The 23,629-nt window shown below is 43.0% G+C and overlaps 1 protein-coding gene across 1 annotated transcript in view; it reads left to right on the top strand.

The window, feature by feature from the left end:
* The window catches only part of LOC126106811 (uncharacterized), a 125,160-nt gene that overhangs the window by 81,914 nt on the left and 19,617 nt on the right, over positions 1 to 23,629 (top strand). Inside the window, exons 8-10 of the mRNA XM_049913205.1 lie at positions 387 to 482; positions 2,178 to 2,279; positions 10,268 to 10,366. Of these exons, the coding sequence (XP_049769162.1) occupies positions 387 to 482; positions 2,178 to 2,279; positions 10,268 to 10,366 (297 nt within the window). The remainder of the gene's footprint in view (positions 1 to 386; positions 483 to 2,177; positions 2,280 to 10,267; positions 10,367 to 23,629) is intronic.

Raw genomic sequence — 23,629 nt, 5'->3', positions numbered from 1 at the left:
ACTACTCTTGATGAACTGTGGTATTGTGTTGAAGCTGCATGGGCAGCTGTACCTGTACACGCCATCAAAGCTCTGCCCAGGTGTATCAAGGCTGTTATTACAGTCAGAGGTGGTTGTTCTGGATACTGATTTCTCAGGATATATGCACCCACATTGTGTGAAAATGTAGTAACATGTCAGTTCTACAATAATATATTTGTCCAGTGAATACCCGTTTATCATTTGCATTTCTTCTTGGTGTAGCAATTTTAATGGCCAGTAGTATAGTACAATCAAGAACTGAAGATAAAATTGACGGGTAATACAATGTTTTAAACAGGATCCAGAATGACAGTAATGGAAAATGTAAGCTAAATGCAGATGTATTAATCAGATCTTTTTTTCAGTCGTCAAGCATCAAGTGTGAAAACTAAACAAAAGTCTGCAGCAGCAAACACCAGAGATACCCGGAAACCACGTTTTCGAAATGGCAGGCAAAATGAGTAAGGGATATCTGTACTAAAATTTTGCTATGTTCTAGCATATTTAGTGAAGAGTACCTCATTGTAGAGTATTTTACATGATAAACACTAGAATTACAGAAACGCTGGTATCGATGCTCTTGGTATTTTTGTGTCTAAAAGCACAGAATTTCCATTGTAGAATTATGAACGCGGAACTACTCTTGCTTCTATTTCCCACAGTATATTTACAAGGAGAGCACCTTGAAATTAGGTATCTGTAATTTTTTATGTTTATCATGTGTGAAAACTTGCTATGGATTCAGATATCTATATTACTTAAATATAAAATTCCTCAATAGGCTAACACACTTCTAATCATTTTTATGAAGAATGTAGGTCTTAATGTTTGTAATTACATATCACATGCAAAATTACAGTTTGTATTTTACACGTAGCATTTTAATTATCAGTATTTTATAAAAGTAATAAATTCATAATTTTTAAAATTCAAATAATTTTTATTACCAATCTTCTATATGTTTCTGATAATAAAGAATTCATACCTACAATGAAAACTGGAATTCTTTGTGTTATATTTAATTAGAAATAAGAGCATGCCCAATTATATATTCTCAAATGCTATCAAGTGAGCCACAGTGCCCAATGTAAATCACCTTTTTAGGGAATTAAAGTTCCTGAACTTAAGTCAATTTTGTGGAGAGTTTGAGTTGGTGTGAATAGCTTTGGGCAATGTATATTTGCTTTCTCAACTCAACACACCATAAATATAAAAAATTACAAAAATAAAGTTGTTGGGTCGTATCCTTGTTAGAACCACAGCAGCAGTAATTTTGTCCACCTAGTTTCTTCACACATATGTCTCCTGAGAGTATTGAATGTGCTCAGTTTTGTTGCATGTGACGTGATGTGTGAAATGAAAGTGGAAACTTGTGTGCTGGTTATAGTCTCATTGTACCTAAAGTGCTGTGTTGTGCATAAGTTTTGATTGAGGTATTGAAAATAGTTCACAAGTTGTCAGAGGAGGATGTCATTCAATACTTAAGTTAGGCAACTAGTTCAAATGAAGGTAGTGGAATTGAGAAGCAATTTAAAAAATCTAGTGAAAGTAGTTGCGATGTGAGTGGAGAAGTTAAATCTGTGATTGTTAAAACAGCAAGACACAGTACCATTAAAATAGACTTCTGTCAGGAAGGGCTGCAACAAAGCATGTCATTGAAAAATTTTGTAGGTCATTCAGAAGTAAAAAAAAGAACAGAATGGGTGATTTCTTGAATGCACCTGGAAGGCTAAACAAAAGTTCCTTGTGTCACACCTACAAGCAGGACCAATACCACTTTTAAAGAGGAGCATCAAAATGCACAAAACTCTGTTCTCAGTGGCTATTTGTAAGACAGTGCTAAAAAAAACCTGATAACTAAATTAATACGGCTCTGTGGTGGGACAGGATGTGAGGTTGGTTTGCGTACATTGTTCTAAGGGATGGATTTGGATGTTAGCTGCCCACCTTTGCATTTAGCTGGATACACCATGTGTGTTCTGACAGAAAAACCATTGTGTTCACAGTATGAATTTGAGGCAAAACATCACATTCGATACCAGAGCTCAGTTTACCTGTTGTAATTTTGTGTGTGCATTACTAAATAATACTTTTTGGCACATTATTTCAGAATTTCATATATTTTCGATGTTTTTTCACTCCAATCTTTTTCACAGGAAGAGGACAAGGAACCAGAAAGTCAGGCAAGATGATCACCCCAGAAATCATTCGTGGCCTGCTAGTTATGCTGAAGCTGCTAGAGGCAGAGAATATAACAGGTATAGTCTTAAACATGAAAAGTGATTGGACTTAAAATTGTTGTTGCATTATCATGGTAAAAAACAGTTGTCCTCACCCTGAAATTTTTGAACACAAGAGTCCTGTACTGGGGGCAATCATACTGCTCTTGCATTCCTTCCTACCTGTAGATAGACGTACCTGCCAGATTATAGAAGGGGCCAACTGTTAAATGTTACATCAGAACTGCTGTTCAAAATTTGGTTTCTCTCCCTTCCGGCAGTGGTTCATTTGAGTGAAAAATGCAAAGGGGCAGAAAACAAAAATTATCAAACAAACTGTTGGGTACATAGTTTCACACTCAGCAACTTGGTTACTGGCCTGCACATACCACAATGAAGGTTGGTGCCAAAATTTTCATCAAAATTGTTTGTAATCTACTAGGTGTGTTCTTACACAGCCAAAAAGCTTAAGATACCTGTACCTAATGTCTAGTTTGCAATTTAATACTGAGCAATTTCTGTTCTGAAACAGTTATGTGAAAAAAAGAAGTAAATATAGAACGTACAATGAAGCGCCTGTGTCCATGCGTGTTCACTTCCTTTATACGTCTCATACAATGTGTTAAAAGGTGATGTGCCTGATAAAAAGGAAGATGAAACATGCTGAAAGTAGTTCCCTGAGTTACTGCTGGTGTAATTCTATTTATAATTTGGAAAATTTTCCTTTTTGTATGCACTTCAATGAATTTGCTGCCTGTTACTTTAAATTTCAGAGACTTTCAGTGCTTCACTTGATGATGTAAGATTTTAGAAAAATAGGATTGTTTTCTGCTGTGGACCATTTGTGATTCTTGTTCAATGTTTCCCAGGTTGTGCCCTTGTTGTTGAACATAAATATTTGATCGGGATGCTTCTATTAGTGGCACTAGGACCAGTTCTTTTGTTGGTATTAGAAATTGCAAATTTGAAAGACAGATGGGCTGCACATCAATTCTGTTACTTGTCTTACATAAGCATATTAAGAATTATGTGTAAAAGATTAATGTATATACTGACAGACTCACTCCGTATATTCAGTAGGATTAGAAGTTGATGATTTACATGTGAGAGGGGAACCCAAAATAACCAAAATCATAATGTGGCCAATCATATGTTTATAGTGCCAGGTGGCATCACCTGATAGTTTCTAGTGTGGTTTCTCTGGCATTTCGGTGTGTATGTAAAGCACAGTTGTGACACAAGAAAATGGACACTTCTTACAAGCAATGTGCGGCTATGAAATTTTGTTTTTTTGCTCCACAGTCATACAATGGAAATTGCTAATATCATGTGTAATAAGATTGCAGTACACAGTGTGCCTAGTTGTTGCCACTGCTGTCAGTGAAATGAGTCAGTTCTGAATAATGTTGACCAACCTACAGTCTTCTGTAGTTGTAGTTCCCTGCACAGAAAACTGAATGTAAGTTGTGAACCCCTTATTGTGAGGCTGTAATAAACTGTCAGCGAGAAACTGGTATTCTATAAATAATTGAATTTTGAATTGCCTTGTTTAAACAGGATGCCACTTGCTCTTAGTTAGCAGAATATGAAGAACTGCACAATTATAGTCCACTTTATGAATTACAAATAATTTAAAATATTCACTCTCTCACAGAGAATAAAAAACTATTTGTGTAAATACTATAAAACTAGTTCTCAATTATATGTCCAAAAACCAGAGATTGCTAATTATGTTCCTAACCAATACTGACTGACTGCAGACATGTCTCTGAGACTGCCCCTCAAACTGTGCTCTCTCAGCTGAACCACCTCACCTGCCATGTAAGTTAGGCATGACCTGAAGAGCTCTGAAGTGCTTAGTTTCCCTTTCTGTTTAGCAATTATTATTCGGCTGGGAATTAGTACTTTTGAAATAATGGAATGCTGGCCTGTTATTTAGATGTCTTTGTATGAATTGTAAGTAAATTCACTACTTAGTTTTTCTAAAATTAATAACAGAAGCTTGTCTTTTTGGTACACTACTTCTGAAAAGTGGGCAATACTGGAAAAGGACCACAATTTAGGTAATATTTCTCATGATACACATACAAAATAAACTGTCATTGGTACCTCATACCACATTGTATCATCTTCCCACTGCTGCCTTCCCAACTGTTCTAAGAAGAGCATGTTGTAGATGAATATGATAGTTGTAAAGCCAGAAATATTACACACACATCTTCCCCTACTCCTACCCTGCTATCCCTGCCTGTCTTCACCCCATGTCACCTCCGTAACCACCTGCATGCACCCTAGTGGATGGCTGCTCACACCAGACAGTTTGTTACTCCAGCACCCAGAGACAGTGGTGTTGTGTGCATACAAGCATGTATATTTCTATTCTGGGAGTACTACTTTGTCAGAAAGCTTATATATTTTAGCAGTCTCTCTCATTGTGCCCATCTGAGACTCCACACCATCTCTATGTGATGAGCACCAAGCTATCATTTCAGTATTGGTGTTATTCCATCCTTGACTTTACATTGTGTTTTTATGTGGAAATCATCTGGCTTGTGGATTTTCTGTGCGCAGGTCAACATAACGAGATGATCCTGAAAGATCACTCATTAAACTGATCTTCCTGATTAATTCATCCATTTTAACTGACTCAACCAGACCCTGTAAGAAAACAGGAACCCCCTAATGTTAACTAGAAATGCCAGTGTTCATATAAAAATTTAATGAAAGTAATGGAGCTTTCAGATTTCTGAAGAATTTGACCAAAAAAATTGAAAATGTAGGAACATGAAACACTGCCATATTGATTGAGCATAGTCTCCGTATGAAATCTCAGAATAATTGAAAACAAAATTTTGGGTGATCCCAAATTTGCTGACTATTTTACTCACTTGGACTGAAGCACATACTGGTATTACATAAATGCAGGTAAGCAATATCCCACAGTGACTCTGCAATACTGCAATGGGAAGTTTCGTAAACACTCAAGTCAGCATGAAACAACCAGATTTAAAGTTTTCACATGTACTAAATGCTTAATCAATGAAAATGCACCTACTCGTTCCTAACTGATCGTAACTTTAATGGTGGCCACTATACAATGCACCTAGTTCATTAGCATGTTACACAAAACACCACATTCCTTGACAAGCAATGTGGATAAAAAGTGACTCATAAACACTGGCAGTTTGCAGGAAAAGATGAAGAAAACATAAAATGGAAAATTGTGTTACGGCAAATGAATGTATACCACATGCAAATGTTAGAAGAATGTAAGCAATGTCAGAAAAGCAAGTATTCCAAAATGTATATTTTGGAAGGAATGACAATATTATGAAAGGAGGAGGGTGTGGTATGGAGAGGGACGGATAGTATGGTAGTTGTGGGGGACAGTGTGGCATGGAGATTAGACAGAGGCCGGGGGGAGTGGAAAGGTAGAGAAGTAAAGGTAGGATAGAATATCCTCATTTCAGGGCAGGAATGTCCCACACATTATCCTTCCCACCCCTTCCACAGTGGTATATTCTGCTGCCCACCAAACCTAAACCATATCCTTGTAAATCCCTACTCAACTCCTGCTCGCAACACCTTGCCTCATGGCTGAAATCCCTGTAATAGATCTCAATAAAAAACCTGTCCCATCCACCACCACCACCACCACCACCACCACCACCACCACCTGCTCCAGTCCTGTCACAAGCATCACTTATCCTATAAAAGGCAGGGCTACCTGTGAAAGCAGTCACGTAATCTAAAAGCCAAGGTGCAACTGCTGGTCCACTCAGTTGCTGAGCATGCTGCCCAACACAACATTCTTCTCTTCAGTGACTGACTGCTTCACATCCTGTGCCATTTGGATACTTCATACCAACACTAGCTTTTCTGAATTGGGCAGATGGAAACTCCCCCTGCAATATGTCCTAAATTTCCGTAATCTTCCTGGCGCCAATCTCCATTAGTCGTTGCCCTTTACTCACCTATACCCTTTCCTGTTCCCAGTCCAGCACTATACAGCTCTCTATTCCACCAAAGCATCCAGTCTTTTTACTTCCCTCTCCTTCTGCTGCCCCCTCTCCCTCCCCCTCACCCCATGTGTAACCTTGATACTGCACATTGCTGCCCTACCCTCTCCCTATGTCATATCTGTATACTCCCAAAAGTAGTACTTCTGTCCCCCTTCTGGCCCCTGCCGTCCCCTTCCCCCACCACCCAGATGGCTTCTCCCATCGTGCACTGTTGCTCGCAGCCAGGCCTCGGCAGCCATAGCCAGTGGTCATCTGTGTGCAAGATAAGTTTGTGTGAATGTGTGTATGTGATGTGATTCAGGAGGCAGCCTTTTTGCTCAAAGCTGTCATGTTTAGCTATCTTTTTGTTGTGCCAGTTGACTCATCTTTCCATAATATGGTCAAATTTCTATTTTGCTGTGAGAAGCATGTAATAAAAGGAATTAGTTGTTTTAACCCTTTTAAAATATCAGGGAATTAAGAGAGATCAGTAACAACAATTAGGTGTTCTCAACATATCTTCAGCAAAAAATATCAAATGAAACTATATGGTTCCAGAAAGTTTGAAGTCTCCTGCATATATTCCAAACAGAGCCTGTGCAACACTTGTTATAGTTTAAAGGAATACCAAGTTGTCTGAGGCCTGAATGGGAATTTGGATTGAGTAAGAAGGTGTGCTATGGTAGTTCGTGCAGTTCTGCAGACTCTCTGGTTCGAATCCCAGCCTTGGTGCAAATTTTCATTCATCACTTCAGTCTGCATATGTTGTTTTTGTTGTTGTCTTCAGTCCTGAGACTGGTTTGATTCAGCCCTCCATGCTACTCTATCCTGTGCAAGCTTCATCATCTCCCAGTACCTACTGCAACCTACTTCCTTCTGAATCTGCTTAGTGTATTCATCTCTTGGTCTCCCTCTAAGATTTTTACCCTCCACACTGCCCTCCAATGCTCAATTTGTGATCCCTTGATGCCTCAGAACATGTCCTACCAACCGATCCCTTCTCCTGGTCAAGTTGTGCCACAAACTTCTCTTCTCCCCAATCACATTCAATACCTCCTCATTAGTTATGTGATCTACCCATCTAATTTTCAACATTCTTCTGTAGCACCACATTTCGAAAGCTTCTATTCTCTTCTTGTCTAAACTATTTATCATCCATGTTTCACTTCCATAAGTGGCTACACTCCATACAAATACTTTCATAAATGACTTCCTGACACTTAAATCTATACTCGATGTTAACAAATTTCTCTTCGTCAGAAACACTTTCCTTGCCATTGCCAGTCTACATTTTATATCCTCTCTACTTCGACCATCATCAGTTACTTTGCTTCCCAAATAGCAAAACTCCTTTACTACTTTGTCTCATTTCCTAAGCTAATTCCCTCAGAATCACCCGACTTAATTCCACTACATTCCATTATCCTTGTTTTGCTTTTGTTGATGTTCATCTTATACCCTCCTTTGAAGACACTATCCATTCCGTTCAACTGCTCTTCCAAGTCCTTTGCTGTCTCTGACAGAATTAAAATGTCATCGGCGAACCTCGATGTTTTTATTTCTTCTCCATAGATTTTAATACCTACTCCGAATTTTTCTTTTGTTTCCTTCACTGCTTGCTCAATATACAGATTGAATAACATCGGGGAGAGGCTACAACCCTGTCTCACTCCCTTCCCAACCACTGCTTCCCTTCTATGCTCCTCAACACTTATAACTGCCGTCTGGTTTCTGTACAAATTGTAAATAGCCTGTATTTTACCCCTGCCACCTTCAGAATTTGAAAGAGAGTATTCCAGTCAACATTGTCAAAGACTTTCTTTAAGTCTACAAATGCTAGAAACGTAGGTTTGCCTTTCCTTAATCTTTCTTCTAAGATAAGTCATAGGTTCAGTATTGCCTCACGTGTTCCAACATTTCTACGGAATCCAAACTGATCTTCCCTAAGGTCAGCTTCTACCAGTTTTTCCATTCGTCTGTACGGAATTCGCTTTAGTATTTTGCAGCTGTGACTTATAAAACTGATAGTTCAGTGATTTTCACATTTGTCAACACCTGCTTTCTTTGGGATTGGAATTATTATATTCTTCTTGAAGTCTGAGGGAATTTCGCCTGTCTCATACATCGTGCTCACCAGATGGTAGAGTTTTGTCATGACTGGCTCTCCCGAGGCCATCAGTAGTTCTAATGGAATGTTGTCTACTCCAGTGGCCTTGTTTCGACTTTCAGTACTCTGTCAAACACTTCGCGCAGTATCATATCTCCCATTTCAACTTCATCTACATCCTCTTCCATTTCCATAATATTGTCCTCCAGTACATCGCCCTTCTATAGACCCTCTATGTACTCCTTCCACCTTTCTGCTTTCTGATCTTTGCTTAGAACTGGGTTTCCATCTGAGCTCTTGATGTTCATGCAAGTGGTTCTCTTTTCTCCAAAGGTCTCTTTAATTTTCCTGTGGGTAGTATCTATCTTACCCCCTAGTGAAATAAGCCTCTATATCCTTACATTTGTCCCCTAGCCATCCCTGCTTAGCCATTTTGCACTTCCTGTTGATCTCATTTTTGAGAAGTTTGTATTCCTTTTTGCCTGCTTCATTTACTGCATTTTTATATTTTCTCCTTTCATCAATTAAATTCAATATTTCTTCTGTCACCCAAGGATTTCTACTAGCCCTCGTCTTTTTACCTACTTGATCCTCTGCTGCCTTCACTATTTCATCCCTCAAAGCTACCCATTCTTCTACTACTGTATTTCTTTTCCCCATTCCTGTCAATTGTTCCCTTATGCTCTCACTGAATCTCTGTAAAGCCTCTGGTTTAGTCAGTTTATCCAGGTCCCATCTCCTTAAATTCCCACCTTTTTGCAGTTTCTTCAGTTTTAATCTATGGTTCGTAACTAATTGATTGTGGTCAGAGTCCACATCTGCCCCTGGAAATGTCTTAGAATTTAAAACCTGGTTCCTAAATATGTCCTACCATTATATAATCTATCTGATACCTTTTAGTATCTCCAGGATTCTTCAATGTATACAATCCTCTTTCATGATTCTTGAACCAAGTGTTAGCTATGATTAAGTTATGCTCTGTGCAAAATTCTACTTCCTCCATTCCTTACTCCCAGTCCATATTCACCTACTATGTTTCCTTCTCTTTTCCTACTGTCGAGTTAATCACCCATGACTATTAAATTTTCGTCTCCCTTCACTACCTGAATAATTTCTTTTATCTCCTCATACATTTCATCAATTTCTTCATCTGCAGAGCTAGTTGTGATATAAACTTGTGCTATTGTAGTAGGTGCGGGCTTCGTGTCTATCTTGGCCACAATAATGCGCTCACTATGCTGTTTGTAGTAGCTTACCCGCACTCCTATTTTTTTATTCTTTATTAAACCTACTCATGCATTACCCCTATTTGATTTTGTATTTATAACCCTGTATTCACCTGACCAAAAGTCTTATTCCTCCTGCCACCACACTTCACTAATTCCCACTATATCTAACTTTAACCTATCCATTTCCCTTTTTAATTTTTCTAACCTACCTGCCTGATCTGACATTCCACAATCCGATCCGTAGAAAGCCAGTTTTCTTTCTCCTGATAACGATGTCCTCTTGAGTAGTCCCTGCCCGGAGATCCGAATGGGGGACTATTTTTACCGGGACTATTTTACCTCCGGAATATTTTACCCAAGAGGATGCCATTGCCATTTAACCATACAGTCAAGCTTCATGCCCTTGATAACATACATGATGATGACACAAAGTTTGTAACTGGAACATATTGTGCTATGTCTGTGGCAACTACGCCACAGCATACAGGATATAGCTAATGGAGTGGTTGCAGCTTCATATGTGAAGATACCCAGTGGATGGCAGGACTATTTTTACAGTTGCAGATTTCTGTTAAGAGCATAATAATTAGTTCCCACATACAATAAGGACAACAATTATATATACCAAACTGCTATTTGTAGATTTGTTCTAGTTGTTATGTAATTATAGTGCTGCTGTTCTCTTTTCAGTATGCAGCAGTGCCACGAATCACATAATCAGGACACGCTTCCTCAAAATGCTGCGTTGTCTCAGATGTTCAGAGACACCACACTTCAGATGATAGACAGGTAAATCATTAATATAGAATACAGGAAGTGTTGTTCCTATATGATATCTTGAAATGTCCCCCTGCGGGTCCGGGGATTAGAATAGGCCCGAGGTATTCCTGCCTGTCGTAAGAGGCGACTAAAAGGAGTCCATCCCCCTCACGGGGGTAGTTAGCGCCTGCGTCCGGAGACGGACGGTTTCACGACCTATAATCGTGGTCTTTTTGGTTTTAAGCTTCTCGTTTCTTCCTTCCTTTTGTTGGTCCCTTTCTTTGCTCTTCTCCACCTCACTGTCTTCCTTACTCTTTCCCTTGCCTTCTCCTTGCCTTCTCATTGCCTTTTTCTCCTTGCCTTCTCATTGCCTTTTTCTCCTTGCCTTCTCATTGCCTTTTTCTCCTTGCCTTCTCATTGCCTTTTTCTCCTTGCCTTCTCATTGCCTTTTTCTCCTTGCCTTCTCATTGCCTTTTTCTCCTTGCCTTCTCATTGCCTTTTTCTCCTTGCCTTCTCATTGCCTTTTTCTCCTTGCCTTCTCATTGCCTTTTTCTCCTTGCCTTCTCATTGCCTTTTTCTCCTTGCCTTCTCATTGCCTTTTTCTCCTTGCCTTCTCATTGCCTTTTTCTCCTTGCCTTCTCATTGCCTTTTTCTCCTTGCCTTCTCATTGCCTTTTTCTCCTTGCCTTCTCATTGCCTTTTTCTCCTTGCCTTCTCATTGCCTTTTTCTCCTTGCCTTCTCATTGCCTTTTTCTCCTTGCCTTCTCATTGCCTTTTTCTCCTTGCCTTCTCATTGCCTTTTTCTCCTTGCCTTCTCATTGCCTTTTTCTCCTTGCCTTCTCATTGCCTTTTTCTCCTTGCCTTCTCATTGCCTTTTTCTCCTTGCCTTCTCATTGCCTTTTTCTCCTTGCCTTCTCATTGCCTTTTTCTCCTTGCCTTCTCATTGCCTTTTTCTCCTTGCCTTCTCATTGCCTTTTTCTCCTTGCCTTCTCATTGCCTTTTTCTCCTTGCCTTCTCATTGCCTTTTTCTCCTTGCCTTCTCATTGCCTTTTTCTCCTTGCCTTCTCTGGTCTCCGCCTAGGCGTTTGAGACAGTCTGTCCTCTTTCTCCCTCTCTCTCTCTTCTTTTTCCTCTTCTTCCTTCCTCCCTGTGCGTGTCTGAAGGCCGACCCACGCATTCGCACGCGTAGCCGGTGACGGGGTAACGCGTAAGTCCCCGCCCTGGGTAGACATGTAAGGCACGCGCGTACCCCCTGGTAAAGGCCAGGCCCGGGGAGGGGTGATTGCCTGAGCTGATACCTTCTGACCATGCCGATTGGTCCCTCCGTGTGTTTCTCGGGAGGTGTGACCTGAGGTGTAACCATTCACCTAAGGTGGGAGTGCCCTCTGAGAGGGTCCCCACAAGGAAGGAGCGCGCCATCGGAGACGCTGGCAATCATGGGGGATTCCTCCGCAATGGATTCTACTCCATCGCTTTCGACTTCAACCCAAAAACGGAAACGTGACCAGCCAACAGTGACAAAAGTACTACCGCCTGCCCCACAGTTCCTCGTAGTTTCTCGCACTGAGGACGGAAAGGATTTTTCCTCTGTCAACCCTTTTGTTATTCAGAAGGGCGTTGATGCCATAGCCGGATCTGTCAAATCTTGTACCAGGTTGCGTAACGGCACCTTATTACTAGAAACTGAGAATGCCTTTCAGGCACAAAAACTGCTTCGGGCCACACTCTTGTACACGTTCCCTGTCCGGGTGGAGGCCCACCGAACTTTGAATTCGTCTCGTGGTGTAGTGTATACTAGCTCCCTCGACGGATTGACTGACGAGGAGCTTCAATCTTTCCTCGCTGAGCAGGGCGTGACGGCTGTCCATCGGGTCATGAAAAAGGTCAACAACGACCTTGTACCGACCCGGACACTCTTCTTGACCTTCGATAGTGTTAAGCTGCCATCGCGCATCAAGGCGGGCTACGAGGTTATTTCTGTTCGCCCCTATGTCCCGACACCTACGCGCTGCTACCAGTGTCAGCGTTTCAATCACACTCGACAGTCTTGTTCCAATGCGGCTAAATGTGTCACTTGTGGCAGGGATGCCCATGAGGGTGACTGTCCACCTCCGTCTCCTCATTGTGTGAACTGTCAGGGTGACCATGCCGCATCCTCCCGCGACTGTCCTGTCTATAAGGACGAACGTTGCATCCAAGAAATTCGTGTCAAAGAGAAAGTGTCCACCTCGGCTGCTCGCAAGCTATTGGCTAGTAGGAAGCCCACGCTGCTCCCAGCGGGGAAATATAGTACTGTCCTCGCCTCTCCTCGGACTACCCGGGAGGTCGCAACCCAGACATGCGATCTGACCTTCAGCACCACGGTCGTCCGTTCGGCCAGTGCTAAGATCGCGCGGTCGACGTCTCCTCTTCCTCCCATCACACCACAGACACCAGCCACTTCCTCAGCTTCTGCTAAGTCGAAGACACCGAAGTCAGATGCACGGTCCTTCAAGAAGGAACCATCCCGTGCAGACTTCCTCCGTCCCTCGACCTCCCAGCCTTCGACCGATACTTCCACCAAACGTCCTTCCAAAAAGGCGCATAGGAAGCACAGTTCTCCTTCTCCGCCACGGCGCATCTCTTCTCCTGCGCCACCCAGCGGTTGCCGCCCCAGGCCGTCATCCGTTTCGCCTGGCCGCACCGCCGGTAGCCGTACATCTGGCCGTTCACCGGCGGAGGAAGCTCCCCCTCCCGGCCATCATCCCGAGATGGCCGATGACCCTATAGACCCCATGGACGATGACTGTCCGCCTACTGATAGCGGCGGCAGTGCTCGCTCGAAGCCAGGCCCTAAGCGGCCTTCGAGGTGACCCCTTCTCTCATCTTCCTTTTCTTACGATGGCACTTATTCACTGGAATATTTGCAGCATTCGCTCCAACCGAGAGGACTTGAAGTTGCTGCTCCGCTTGCATCGTCCGCTCGTCGTAGCCCTCCAGGAAACGAAGCTACGCCCATGCGATCACATTGCCTTGGCACACTACACCTCTGTGCGTTTTGACCTACCCCCTATGGTAGGAATCCCAGCTCATGGAGGGGTTATGTTGCTGGTCCGGGATGATATTTACTACGATCCCATCACGTTGCACACCGGCCTGCAGGCAGTCGCCATCCGCATTACTCTCCCCACTTTTACGTTTTCCTTTTGTACCGTTTACACTCCCTCGTCATCTGCCGTTACCAGGGCAGACATGATGCAACTTATTGCTCAGCTACCTGCACCAGTTTTTGTTAACTGGAGACTTCAATGCCCACCATCCCCTTTGGGGTTCTCCAGCCTCCTGCCCGAGGGGCTCCTTGTTAGCAGACCTTTTCAACCAGCTCAATCTTGTCTGCCTTAATACTGGCGCCCCTACTTTTCTTTCGGACACATCTCATACCTATTCCCATTTAGACCTCTGTATATGTACTGCCCACCTTGCACGCCGGTTTGAATGGTATGCACTTGCTGATACATATTCGAGCGACCACTTCCCGTGTGTTATCCATCTCCTGCAGCATACTCCCTCTCCGTGCTCCTCTAGTTGGACCATCTCCAAGGCAGACTGGGGGCTCTTTTCTTCCAGGGCGACCTTTCAGGATCAAACCTTCACAAGCTGCGATCGTCAGGTCGCACACCTCACGGAAGTCATTCTCGCAGCTGCTGAATATTCCATCCCTCACCCTACTTCTTCTCCACGTCGCGTACCGGTCCCCTGGTGGACCGCAGCATGTAGAGACGCTTTACGTGCTCGTCGACGTGCTTTACGCACCTTTAAACGCCACCCTACAGTGGCGAATTGTATTAATTATAAACGATTACGTGCTCAGCGTCGTCGTATTATTAACGAAAGCAAGAAAGCCAGCTGGGCTGCTTTCAAAAGCACCTTCAACAGTTTTACTCCTTCTTCTGTTGTCTGGGGTAGCCTGCGCCGGCTATCTGGCACTAAGGTCCACTCCCCAGTTTCTGGCTTGAAGGTCGCGAATGAAGTCCTTGTGGCCCCTGAGGCTGTCTCCAATGCCTTCGGCCGCTTTTTCGCCGAGGTTTCGAGCTCCGCTCATTACCACCCTGCCTTCCTCCCCCGCAAACAGGCAGAGGAGGCTAGGCCACCTGACTTTTGCTCCTCGAATTGTGAAAGTTATAATGCCCCATTCACCATGCGGGAACTCGAAACCGCACTTGGCCGATCACGGTCCTCCGCTCCAGGGCCTGATTCTATTCATATTCAGATGCTGAAGAACCTTTCTCCTGCGGGTAAAGGTTTTCTTCTTCGTACATACAATCGCATCTGGATTGAGGGACATGTTCCCGCATGCTGGCGCGAGTCTATTGTTGTCCCGATTCCTAAGCCGGGGAAGGACAAGCACTTGCCTTCCAGTTATCGACCTATCTCGCTTACCAGCTGTGTCTGTAAAGTGATGGAGCGAATGGTTAACTCTCGATTGGTTTGGCTGCTTGAGTCTCGATGCCTACTTACCAATGTACAATGTGGATTTCGTAGGCGCCGCTCTGCTGTTGACCATCTGGTTACCTTGTCGACCTTCATTATGAATAACTTCTTGCGGAAGCGCCCGACCGCGGCTGTGTTCTTTGATTTGGAGAAGGCTTACGACACCTGTTGGAGGGCGGGCATTCTCCGCACCATGCGGTCGCCTCCCTCTTTTTATTCGTTCCTTTTTAATGGATCGACAGTTCAGGGTACGTGTGGGTTCTGTCCTGTCCGACACCTTTCGCCAGGAGAATGGGGTGCCACAGGGCTCAGTTTTGAGCGTCGGTCTGTTCGCCATCGCGATCAATCCAATAATGGATTGCCTCCCAGCTGATGTATCAGGCTCCCTTTTTGTGGACGATTTTACCATCTATTGCAGCGCGCAGCGTACACGTGTCCTGGAGCGCTGTCTTCAGCGTTCTCTTGACCGTCTTTACTCCTGGAGTGTCGCCAATGGCTTCCGTTTTTCTGCCGAGAAGACGGTCTGTATTAACTTCTGGATCTACAACGAGTTTCTCCCACCGTCCTTACGACTCGATCCCGTTGCTCTCCCAATCGTGGAGACAACCAAATTTTTAGGCCTTACCTTTGACAGGAAACTTAGCTGGTCTCCACATGTGTCATATTTGGCCGCCCGTTGTACCCGTTCTTTAAATGTCCTCCGTGTTCTCAGTGGTATGTCGTGGGGAGCGGATCGAACCGTCCTACTTCGTCTATATCGGTCGATCGTCCGCTCCAAGCTGGATTATGGGAGCTTCGTATACTCCTCTGCACGGCCATCCATCTTACGCCGCCTCAACTCCATACAACATCGGGGTTTACGACTTGCGATCGGAGCATTTTATACCAGTCCCGTAGAGAGTCTTCATGCTGACGCTGGCGAATTGCCGCTCACTTACCGGCGCGATATACTGCTTTGTCGGTATGCCTGTCGGCTACTGTCAATGCCCGACCATCCGTCTTATCGTTCCTTTTTTGACGACTCTCTCGACCGTCAATACGGGTTGTATGTCTCTGCCCTGCTACCCCCTGGAGTTCGCTTTCATCGCCTCCTTCAACACCTTAATTTTTCACTCCCTGCAACCTTTAGAGTGGGCGAGAGCCACATGCCACCTTGGCTCCAGGCTCAGGTCCGCGTTCACCTTGACCTCAGCTCGCTCCCAAAAGAGGTCACCGCCAGTTCGGTCTACCACTCCCGTTTTTTGGAACTTCGTTCGAAGTTCATCAACATGACTTTCATTTATACAGATGGCTCTAAGACCAATGACGGGGTCGGGTGTTCCTTTATAGTCGGGGCACAAAGTTTCCAATACCGGCTCCATGATCATTGTTCGGTCTTCACAGCTGAGCTCTTTGCCCTCTACCAGGCTGTTCTTTACATCTGCCGCCACCGACATTCTGCTTATGTCATCTGCTCAGATTCCCTGAGCGCCATCCAGAGCCTCAGTGATCCGTACCCGGTTCACCCTTTCGTACAACGGATCCAACGCTCTCTTCAGCGGCTGGTGGACGTCAGTCCGCCAGTTATCTTTATGTGGGTTCCTGGCCATGTCGGTATCCCTGGGAACGAAGCTGCAGATGCCGCGGCCAAGGCTGCGGTCCTCCAGCCTCGGACAGCTTCTTGTTGTTTCCCTTCGTCCGATTTTAGCGGGGTCATTTGTCGGCGCGTTGTGTCGCTGTGGCATGCCGATTGGGCTGCACTTACCGACAACAAGCTTCGGGCCTTAAAACCTCTTCCCGTGGCTTGGACGTCCTCCTCACGCCCTTCTCGGCGGGAGGAGGTCGTTTTAGCAAGGTTAAGGATTGGACACTGCCGGTTCAGCCATCGCCATCTGCTGACGGCTGCGCCGGCGCCGTTCTGCCCATGTGGGCACTTGCTGACGGTTAGACACATTTTAATGTCCTGTCCCGATCTTAACCAACTGCGCCTCGATCTTAACCTGCCTAATACTTTCGATGCCGTTTTAGCGGATGACCCACGAGCAGCTGCTCGTGTTCTTTGTTTTATCAATTTGACAAACCTTGCTAAGGACATTTGATGTTGTCTTTTAATCCTATGCCTGTCAGTCTCTTTTAGCGTGTTTTCCCTTTTAGTTGTTGTCAACTTGTGCCTCGCGGTGCATTTTTAGAGTAGTCAGGGCGCTAATGACCATTGAAGTTGTGCGCCCCAAAACCACAAAAAAAAAAAAAAAAAAAAAAAAAAAAAAAAAAAAAAAAAAAATCTTGAAATGTTAGTTAAGAGTAATGAAAGGATTTGTCACCCACCCTCCTTCCTCCACCCCTTCCACTCCATCATCCCCCCCCCCCCCAGTCCAAATTACTGTACCTCCCCTACCTTTTTGTGAGTGTGGGGCACTGATCCCTTGAACTAGTATTCCCAGTTCAGTGTTGAAAGTGTAACCCTCCTGTATGCTGTACAGTTACCTAAGAGTGACTGGTGTTAAAACGCCTTTCAGTTAATTCCTGCCTGTTGTGGTGTGGTTCACCGAGGAGTCAAGCAGTACATTGCTCCCTCCTACGTATATCTCGTGAAGAGACCATGAGGATCAAATCAGAGAGATTAGAGCCCACATAGAGGCATACCGACAATCCTTCTTTCCACTAACAATACGAGACTGGAATAGAAGGGAGAACAGATAGAGGTACTCAAGGTACCCTCCGCCACACAGCGTCAGGTGGCTTGTGGAATATGTATGTAGATGTAGAATACGAACTTCTTGGTCCAGTTCTGTCAAAACTACCTCAACTTCTTTTTTCTTTTTTTTTGTTACGGGTTTGACCCTGCTTCTCTCCTCAATTTTAGAGCAGTAAGAGCTATTTGGGGAAGGTCACCTCACACAATATAGTGTGCCCTCACCTTATGTGTACTTCAATCATGTGAACTTTTGTTGTTGTTCTTGTTGTTCTTGTTGTTCTTGTTGTTCTTGTTGTTCTTGTTGTTCTTGTTGTTCTTGTTGTTCTTGTTGCTTCCTTCTTCAGTCTGAAGACTGGTTTGGTGCAGTGCTCTGTCCTACTTTTATCCTGTGTGAATGTCTTCATCTCTGAATAACTGCTGCAACAGACATCATTTTGTACTCTGCGGGGGGCCCACAGCTCTTTTGTAGGTACACGTGTGATGTACGAGGGGGGGACACAAGAGAAACTGGATTGTTGTCATAAAAAATTTATTGATGAACCTTTTTACAAAATTACTTCAGTCACCTTCAAAATACTCTCCATTACATGTGATGCACTTGTCAAGTCTCTTTTCCCACTGTTGGAAGCATGTTTCAAATTCAAGTTTGATATTGTCCAGTGCCCTTTGCGAAGCTGTTTTTACTGCCTCCACATTGTCATAACACTCCCCTTTTAGCATTTTTTCATTTGTGGATATAGGAAAAAGTCGCACGGGTCTAGGTCCGGCGAATACGGAGCATGGGGAATGACAGACCACCTCTGAGATGCCAAATAGTGGGTCACTCGTAAGGCCGTGTGTGCTGGAGTGTTGTCGTGATGCAGAAACCAGTCACCTGATCGCCAAAGTTCAGGAAGTTTCCTCCTCACATCCTCTCGCAGACGCCTTAAAACATCCGAGTAAAAGTGTTGGTTAACAGTCTGGCCAGGGGGTACGGATTCCCGATGCACAATTCCACGAACATCGAAAAAGACAGTGATCATCAGCTCTACACTGATGCCGTCTGGACAGCTGTTGCATGAACATCTCTACTAACACCATCTAGTGTGAGAATCCTGCACTACGTCAAGTGGCAGCACCCTCTGAGTCCGGTTTCTCTTGGGTCCCCCCTTCGTACATGGGGCCCCAAGCTATTACAGGCTTTCTTCTTTCCCAGACTGCAGTCCCTTCCCCATATCCACTCCTTCCCATTCTAGCTCCCGCCCCCCTGCTCCCCCCTTTTTCTGTTTTTCCTTTCATTGGCCTGGCTATTCCCTCATTTCCGGTATTCACTTTCACTGTCATGTCTCATCTCTCCCGTTCTTGGTCCTCCTTGGGTTTGACCCCTCTTTCGAAATTGTTCATGTAGTGTGAACTGTATGGGGAAAACTCCCTAACATCTACAATGTGGCTTCCTCTCCCCCTTCCTTCCTCTCCCTTACCCACTGTAGCCTCCTTTCTTCCTGCTAGGTCACTAGCATGTGTAGCTAGTCCATGCAGTGAGGCTGTTATGTACCCATATGGCTGAGCCTCCTGACAACACAGGGCTCGCACTCCTGATACCTGAGCTGTTCCCTCCCCATGTATGCCATCTGGAGCACTACTTCTCATAGTAATAAACTCCGCACTATCGAGGAGTCTGCTGCAGTTCGGTGCCCGTCTTTCCACTCCTCTCAGGAGTAGTCCACTGTATTACACCGTTTACGCATTGGTCATACCCGGTTCACCCATTGTTTCCTCCTATGTAATGACCCACCCCCAATGTGGTTGTGGAGTCAAACTGATATCATCTCACATATTAGTGGAATGTCCCTTTCTTTTGGCCCTTTGTGTTGAGTATAGTCTTCCCAATTCCTTAAACTTAATATTAGCAGAAGACTCACTGATGGTTGAACTGGTCCTCAGTTTCCTCTGTGAAACTGGTTTTTATTTCCAGATATAAGGCCTCAGCACAGATACCGCTCCGTTGTGGTCACAGCTACGGTATGGCTGTCAGTATGCTCCAGGCGTGCGAGTGACCCCTTTTGGTTAAGTCCACTTTCCTGAGGGCAGAGTAATTTGTCAGTGGATTTGCTCATTTTTACTCTATTTACATTGATTACCATGTCTTGTGTTGGCATCACCACAGGATGGCATTGTCCCATGGTGGGCAGTGGTTACAGTGTATTATGGTGGTATAGGAAAAGGAGTCAAACTACCACACAGTGTGACAAATTGTATGCAGCTGGAAAGACTCCCAAGGAGAGTCAGGATTTTTGCTAAGAAAACCTCAGAAGAACCCACAGTGATATGTTGCTAAGGCCACATTGACACAGACGGGCATGGCCTGACAGCTCGGGCATGGTGCTTCGGATCTCCTCCACTGATGTCCACAGATATTGATGACACTATGACCACAGCCTTACACATTGACTGTACTGGACTTGCACACTCATTCCTCTTGCTACAAGTGAACTATCCCTGAGTTTATCCTGATCATATTTTATTATATTTTACCCTGTTATAAATTGATGGGCCACTTATTTTGGTGTTCCAATTACAAATGAGTTATAAGTTTTGTTGACAATTGTAAATTATTCACCTTTCTCATTTGTACTGTTATGCATGGCACCATCTCTGTCAGTAACAACATTATCAATCGGGAACACAGTGTCCATAAATGTTTATCCTGGCAGTAAAATAATGTAACTCTTCATTGGATAAAGTAAATGAAACATGTGTTATACCACATAAATCTCTAATCATTAAGCTTTGAACCATACATAAACATTTTATACAGGTAATGGCAGCAGTGTGCAAGCCTGGGGTATGGGGATGGGATAGGTTGGATGGGGGGGAAGGGGGGGCGCGGGCTTATTAGAGAGGGTATGTTATCAGCAAACCTCGGGAAACCTGGTGTTGGCAGGGAGAATCCGGATGGCACAGGCTGTGAAATGGGTGTAGACGCCGAACGTTCTGTCGGGGCACATGCTGTTCGGCTGGACGGCTGAGCTCTCTTGGCTGCAGTTTGGTGGTGGCCACTCGTGTGCACAGCCAGCTAACACACTAATGAGCTGCTTAGATTTCTTCCCAATTCCTTTTTCTTCAATTATTTTGTAGAGTTATTTAAAAAGTGACTTCACTGTATTTTGTTTCCATGTGTGTTTGTGTTTGGTTGTCGCAATGTTTTATTTATATTATATAGGATATATCTGCAGCTTGAAATAAACCACAGCTCTAGTGGAATTGCAGTTTATTCATCTCGTGATATACATTTGCATACAGAAACATTTTTAAAAATTATAATACAATAATGATTTTCAGACTGCTAAATAACAGTACTAAAATATTAACACTCTAGTAATACTACTTGGGATACATGACGCATTGTATCCAGCTCAAACTTCCAGTTCGTCCTACATGAATTTGTCCACTGAGTAATATTATTTCAGTGTAAGTGCTTCATATAGCTTTCTTTTTAGGTGGTGGTGGTGGTGGTGGTGGTGGTGGTGGTGGTGGTGGCATCCTAAGTTCATCGCCATTAACTTGTTCCATTTCAATTTATTATAAATTTTCATTCCTGTGTATTGAGGTCGTTGGGCAAACAGTTTGAGGCAGTGGGTGGGAAGCATAAAAATAAAATTTTCTTTATTTCCTTATCATGTAAAAGACCAACTTGGTTTCCCTCAAATAATTGGTGCGTGTTTTTGGTATCCACACTTCGTCGAATTACCTCAAAAGCAATACCACACCTTATAATGGATTCAAAGTACATATGCTACTTTTCGTGTGTCCATGTCAGTTGCTGTTGATATTATTTTCACTGCAAATACAGAGCTGCCGAATTTGTTTTCTAGGTACTCAATGTGTGCCTGCCAGCTCAGATTTTTATCCAGATTTAATCCTAAAATTTTGTGTGTGTCAGCATCTTCTGTATCTTTGTTTCGAATAAATGTAATGTGCTCACATTTTGACTGTTTAGTTTTGAATTGCATCATGGGAGTTCTAGATAGTTTAGATTTTACCCACTCAGTAGAAACAGGTTCCAAGATAGTGAGGGTACTGATTCCCGATTTGCAATTTTTTTCCGAATCCTGAATTTCAACTAAGACAGAAGTATCATCTGCAAACAGAACTGTCAGGGACCTGATATTTAATGGTATGTTAGTAACATAGGAGAGAAATAGGACTGTGCCTAGTATGGAGCCTTGTGGAACACCCTGAGGTTTTTCCATTCAGATTAATAATTTGCACCATTTAAAGACATGCTAACTTTTCACTTTCTGTTTGATAACTAGGATTAAGCCATTTTAGGGCACTGTCCCTGATACATACTTCTGAAGTTTCTAAATAAACAATCCTTGACTTACGGAATCAAACAGCTTTCTGAGGTTGCAGAAAATTCCTACCATCTTACTGGTCTTGTTTAATGATGTACTCACTTTCTCAATGAAACTTTACTGCATCTATGGTTTGTTCTCCTTTGTTGAAAATCAATTTGACTGTGTGGAATAATAGAAAATTTTGCAGTGAAATTTTGGATTTGGGGCAACAGCAACTTCTTCAGATATTTTAGATACGAATCAAAGAATTTAGATAAAACAATAACATCCCATGACCCCTCTTGATCCCTTTTCGTAAAGTGGTTTGACTTCAGCATATTTCAGTACTCAGGGAAACATTCCTCCTCAAACATTGATTTATTATCTGAGCTAGTGGATCTGCAATTTTGTTGTATACTGCTTTAATAACTCTGGTGAGAATTCCATTCCAGTGTGCAGATCATTTGTTTCTTAATACTAGGATTGCATTTTCTACAACCTTCATAGAAAATTTTTTTAAGGTGTTAAGAATTTTCATTCAGGCCGAAGGTTTTTCTTTCTGATAATCTATTATTTTTGTGTCAATTTCTTTGGATACAGGCTTTAATATGTATCTCAGATTTAATGACTGCCATGCTGCCTTTCTTACTGTCATGCTTTAAAATTAGCCTGTTATTTACCAATTGTTTTGTTGCCTTGACAACTTTGATATATTTTTATAGAATCTAACCTATTCAGAGAGAACAGTATCTTTATTATATTCTCTGTGCAGTTGCCTTTTCCTTATACTGGAAATGTTTATGCCCTGGGTGGTACATTTTGTCTCTTTTTTACTGCAGAGCTCAGATCAAGTTTTCATACTTGAATTACAAGGATCAAAAGGCCATTTTTTCTGTTTCAGGCTATTACTCAATGTTAACAAGTTTTCTTTGGTAAGTTCCTTCTCATATGGGTTTTGACACTTGAAATGTCCTTGTCTCTCTAGTGGCTCAGTGAACAATACACAATGATCTGAAATACCTAAGTCTAGACAAAATTTACACACTTTCATATACATAATCAGTTAACACAGTCAATAAAAGTTTATTGCCCATTGCCTCTTGTAGATTCAAAGAAATTGTTTGAAACCATGATTCTGTATACCAAGTTGGTAAATGTTGAAGCATAGCTACTATCATACGTGATATCAATATTAAAATCAGCAACAATTAGTTTTTTCTATTTTTCTCTTCAAAGGTCTACCAGCATAATGTGAAACTTGGATAAGAGTAGTTTTGTTGTTGACCTCCCTGGGATTCTAAGTATTTAGATTACTATAACATTTACTGTCAAGTCCATTATTTCCACACAACAGCTCTCAAACAGGCATTCTTCATTTAAATAATTAAAACAGTCTCTGGTTTTAGTTTCCATCACTATACAGACGTATACATGAGCCTCCATGTGACTTGTTTCTTCTGAAAAAGCTATTTTATAATCTGAAATTCCCCATTTTGTTTCAAATTTTAACTGTCCCCTCAGTAAGTCAGTGCTCATTCAAACATACAACTCAAGTATTTGCACATACTGACAGCGATTTCAAATTTGTATGTTTCGAAGTTTCTGTTTGAGGCTTCAGTATTTAAACCTGCCAGGTAATGGTTTGGTTTTGGCTTTCTCAATTCTACACAAGGGTTTTCACCCACAACAGTACTTATCAGTTTCCCCTCATCTTTTATAACCTGGCAAGTCTGTGGACATATTGCTAAATATTTTTGAGCCTAAGCTACTTGGATGCAGAGTATCCTCAGCAGAGTCTCTGTACTTTGTCACTCACACATCTCCTGTATGT

The sequence above is a fragment of the Schistocerca cancellata genome, chromosome 10 (genome assembly GCF_023864275.1).
Source record: "Schistocerca cancellata isolate TAMUIC-IGC-003103 chromosome 10, iqSchCanc2.1, whole genome shotgun sequence".
In the NCBI taxonomy this organism is placed as follows: domain Eukaryota; kingdom Metazoa; phylum Arthropoda; class Insecta; order Orthoptera; family Acrididae; genus Schistocerca; species Schistocerca cancellata.
Note: the sequence above shows the minus strand (reverse complement) of the source record. Positions and strands in the feature narration are given on the sequence as shown.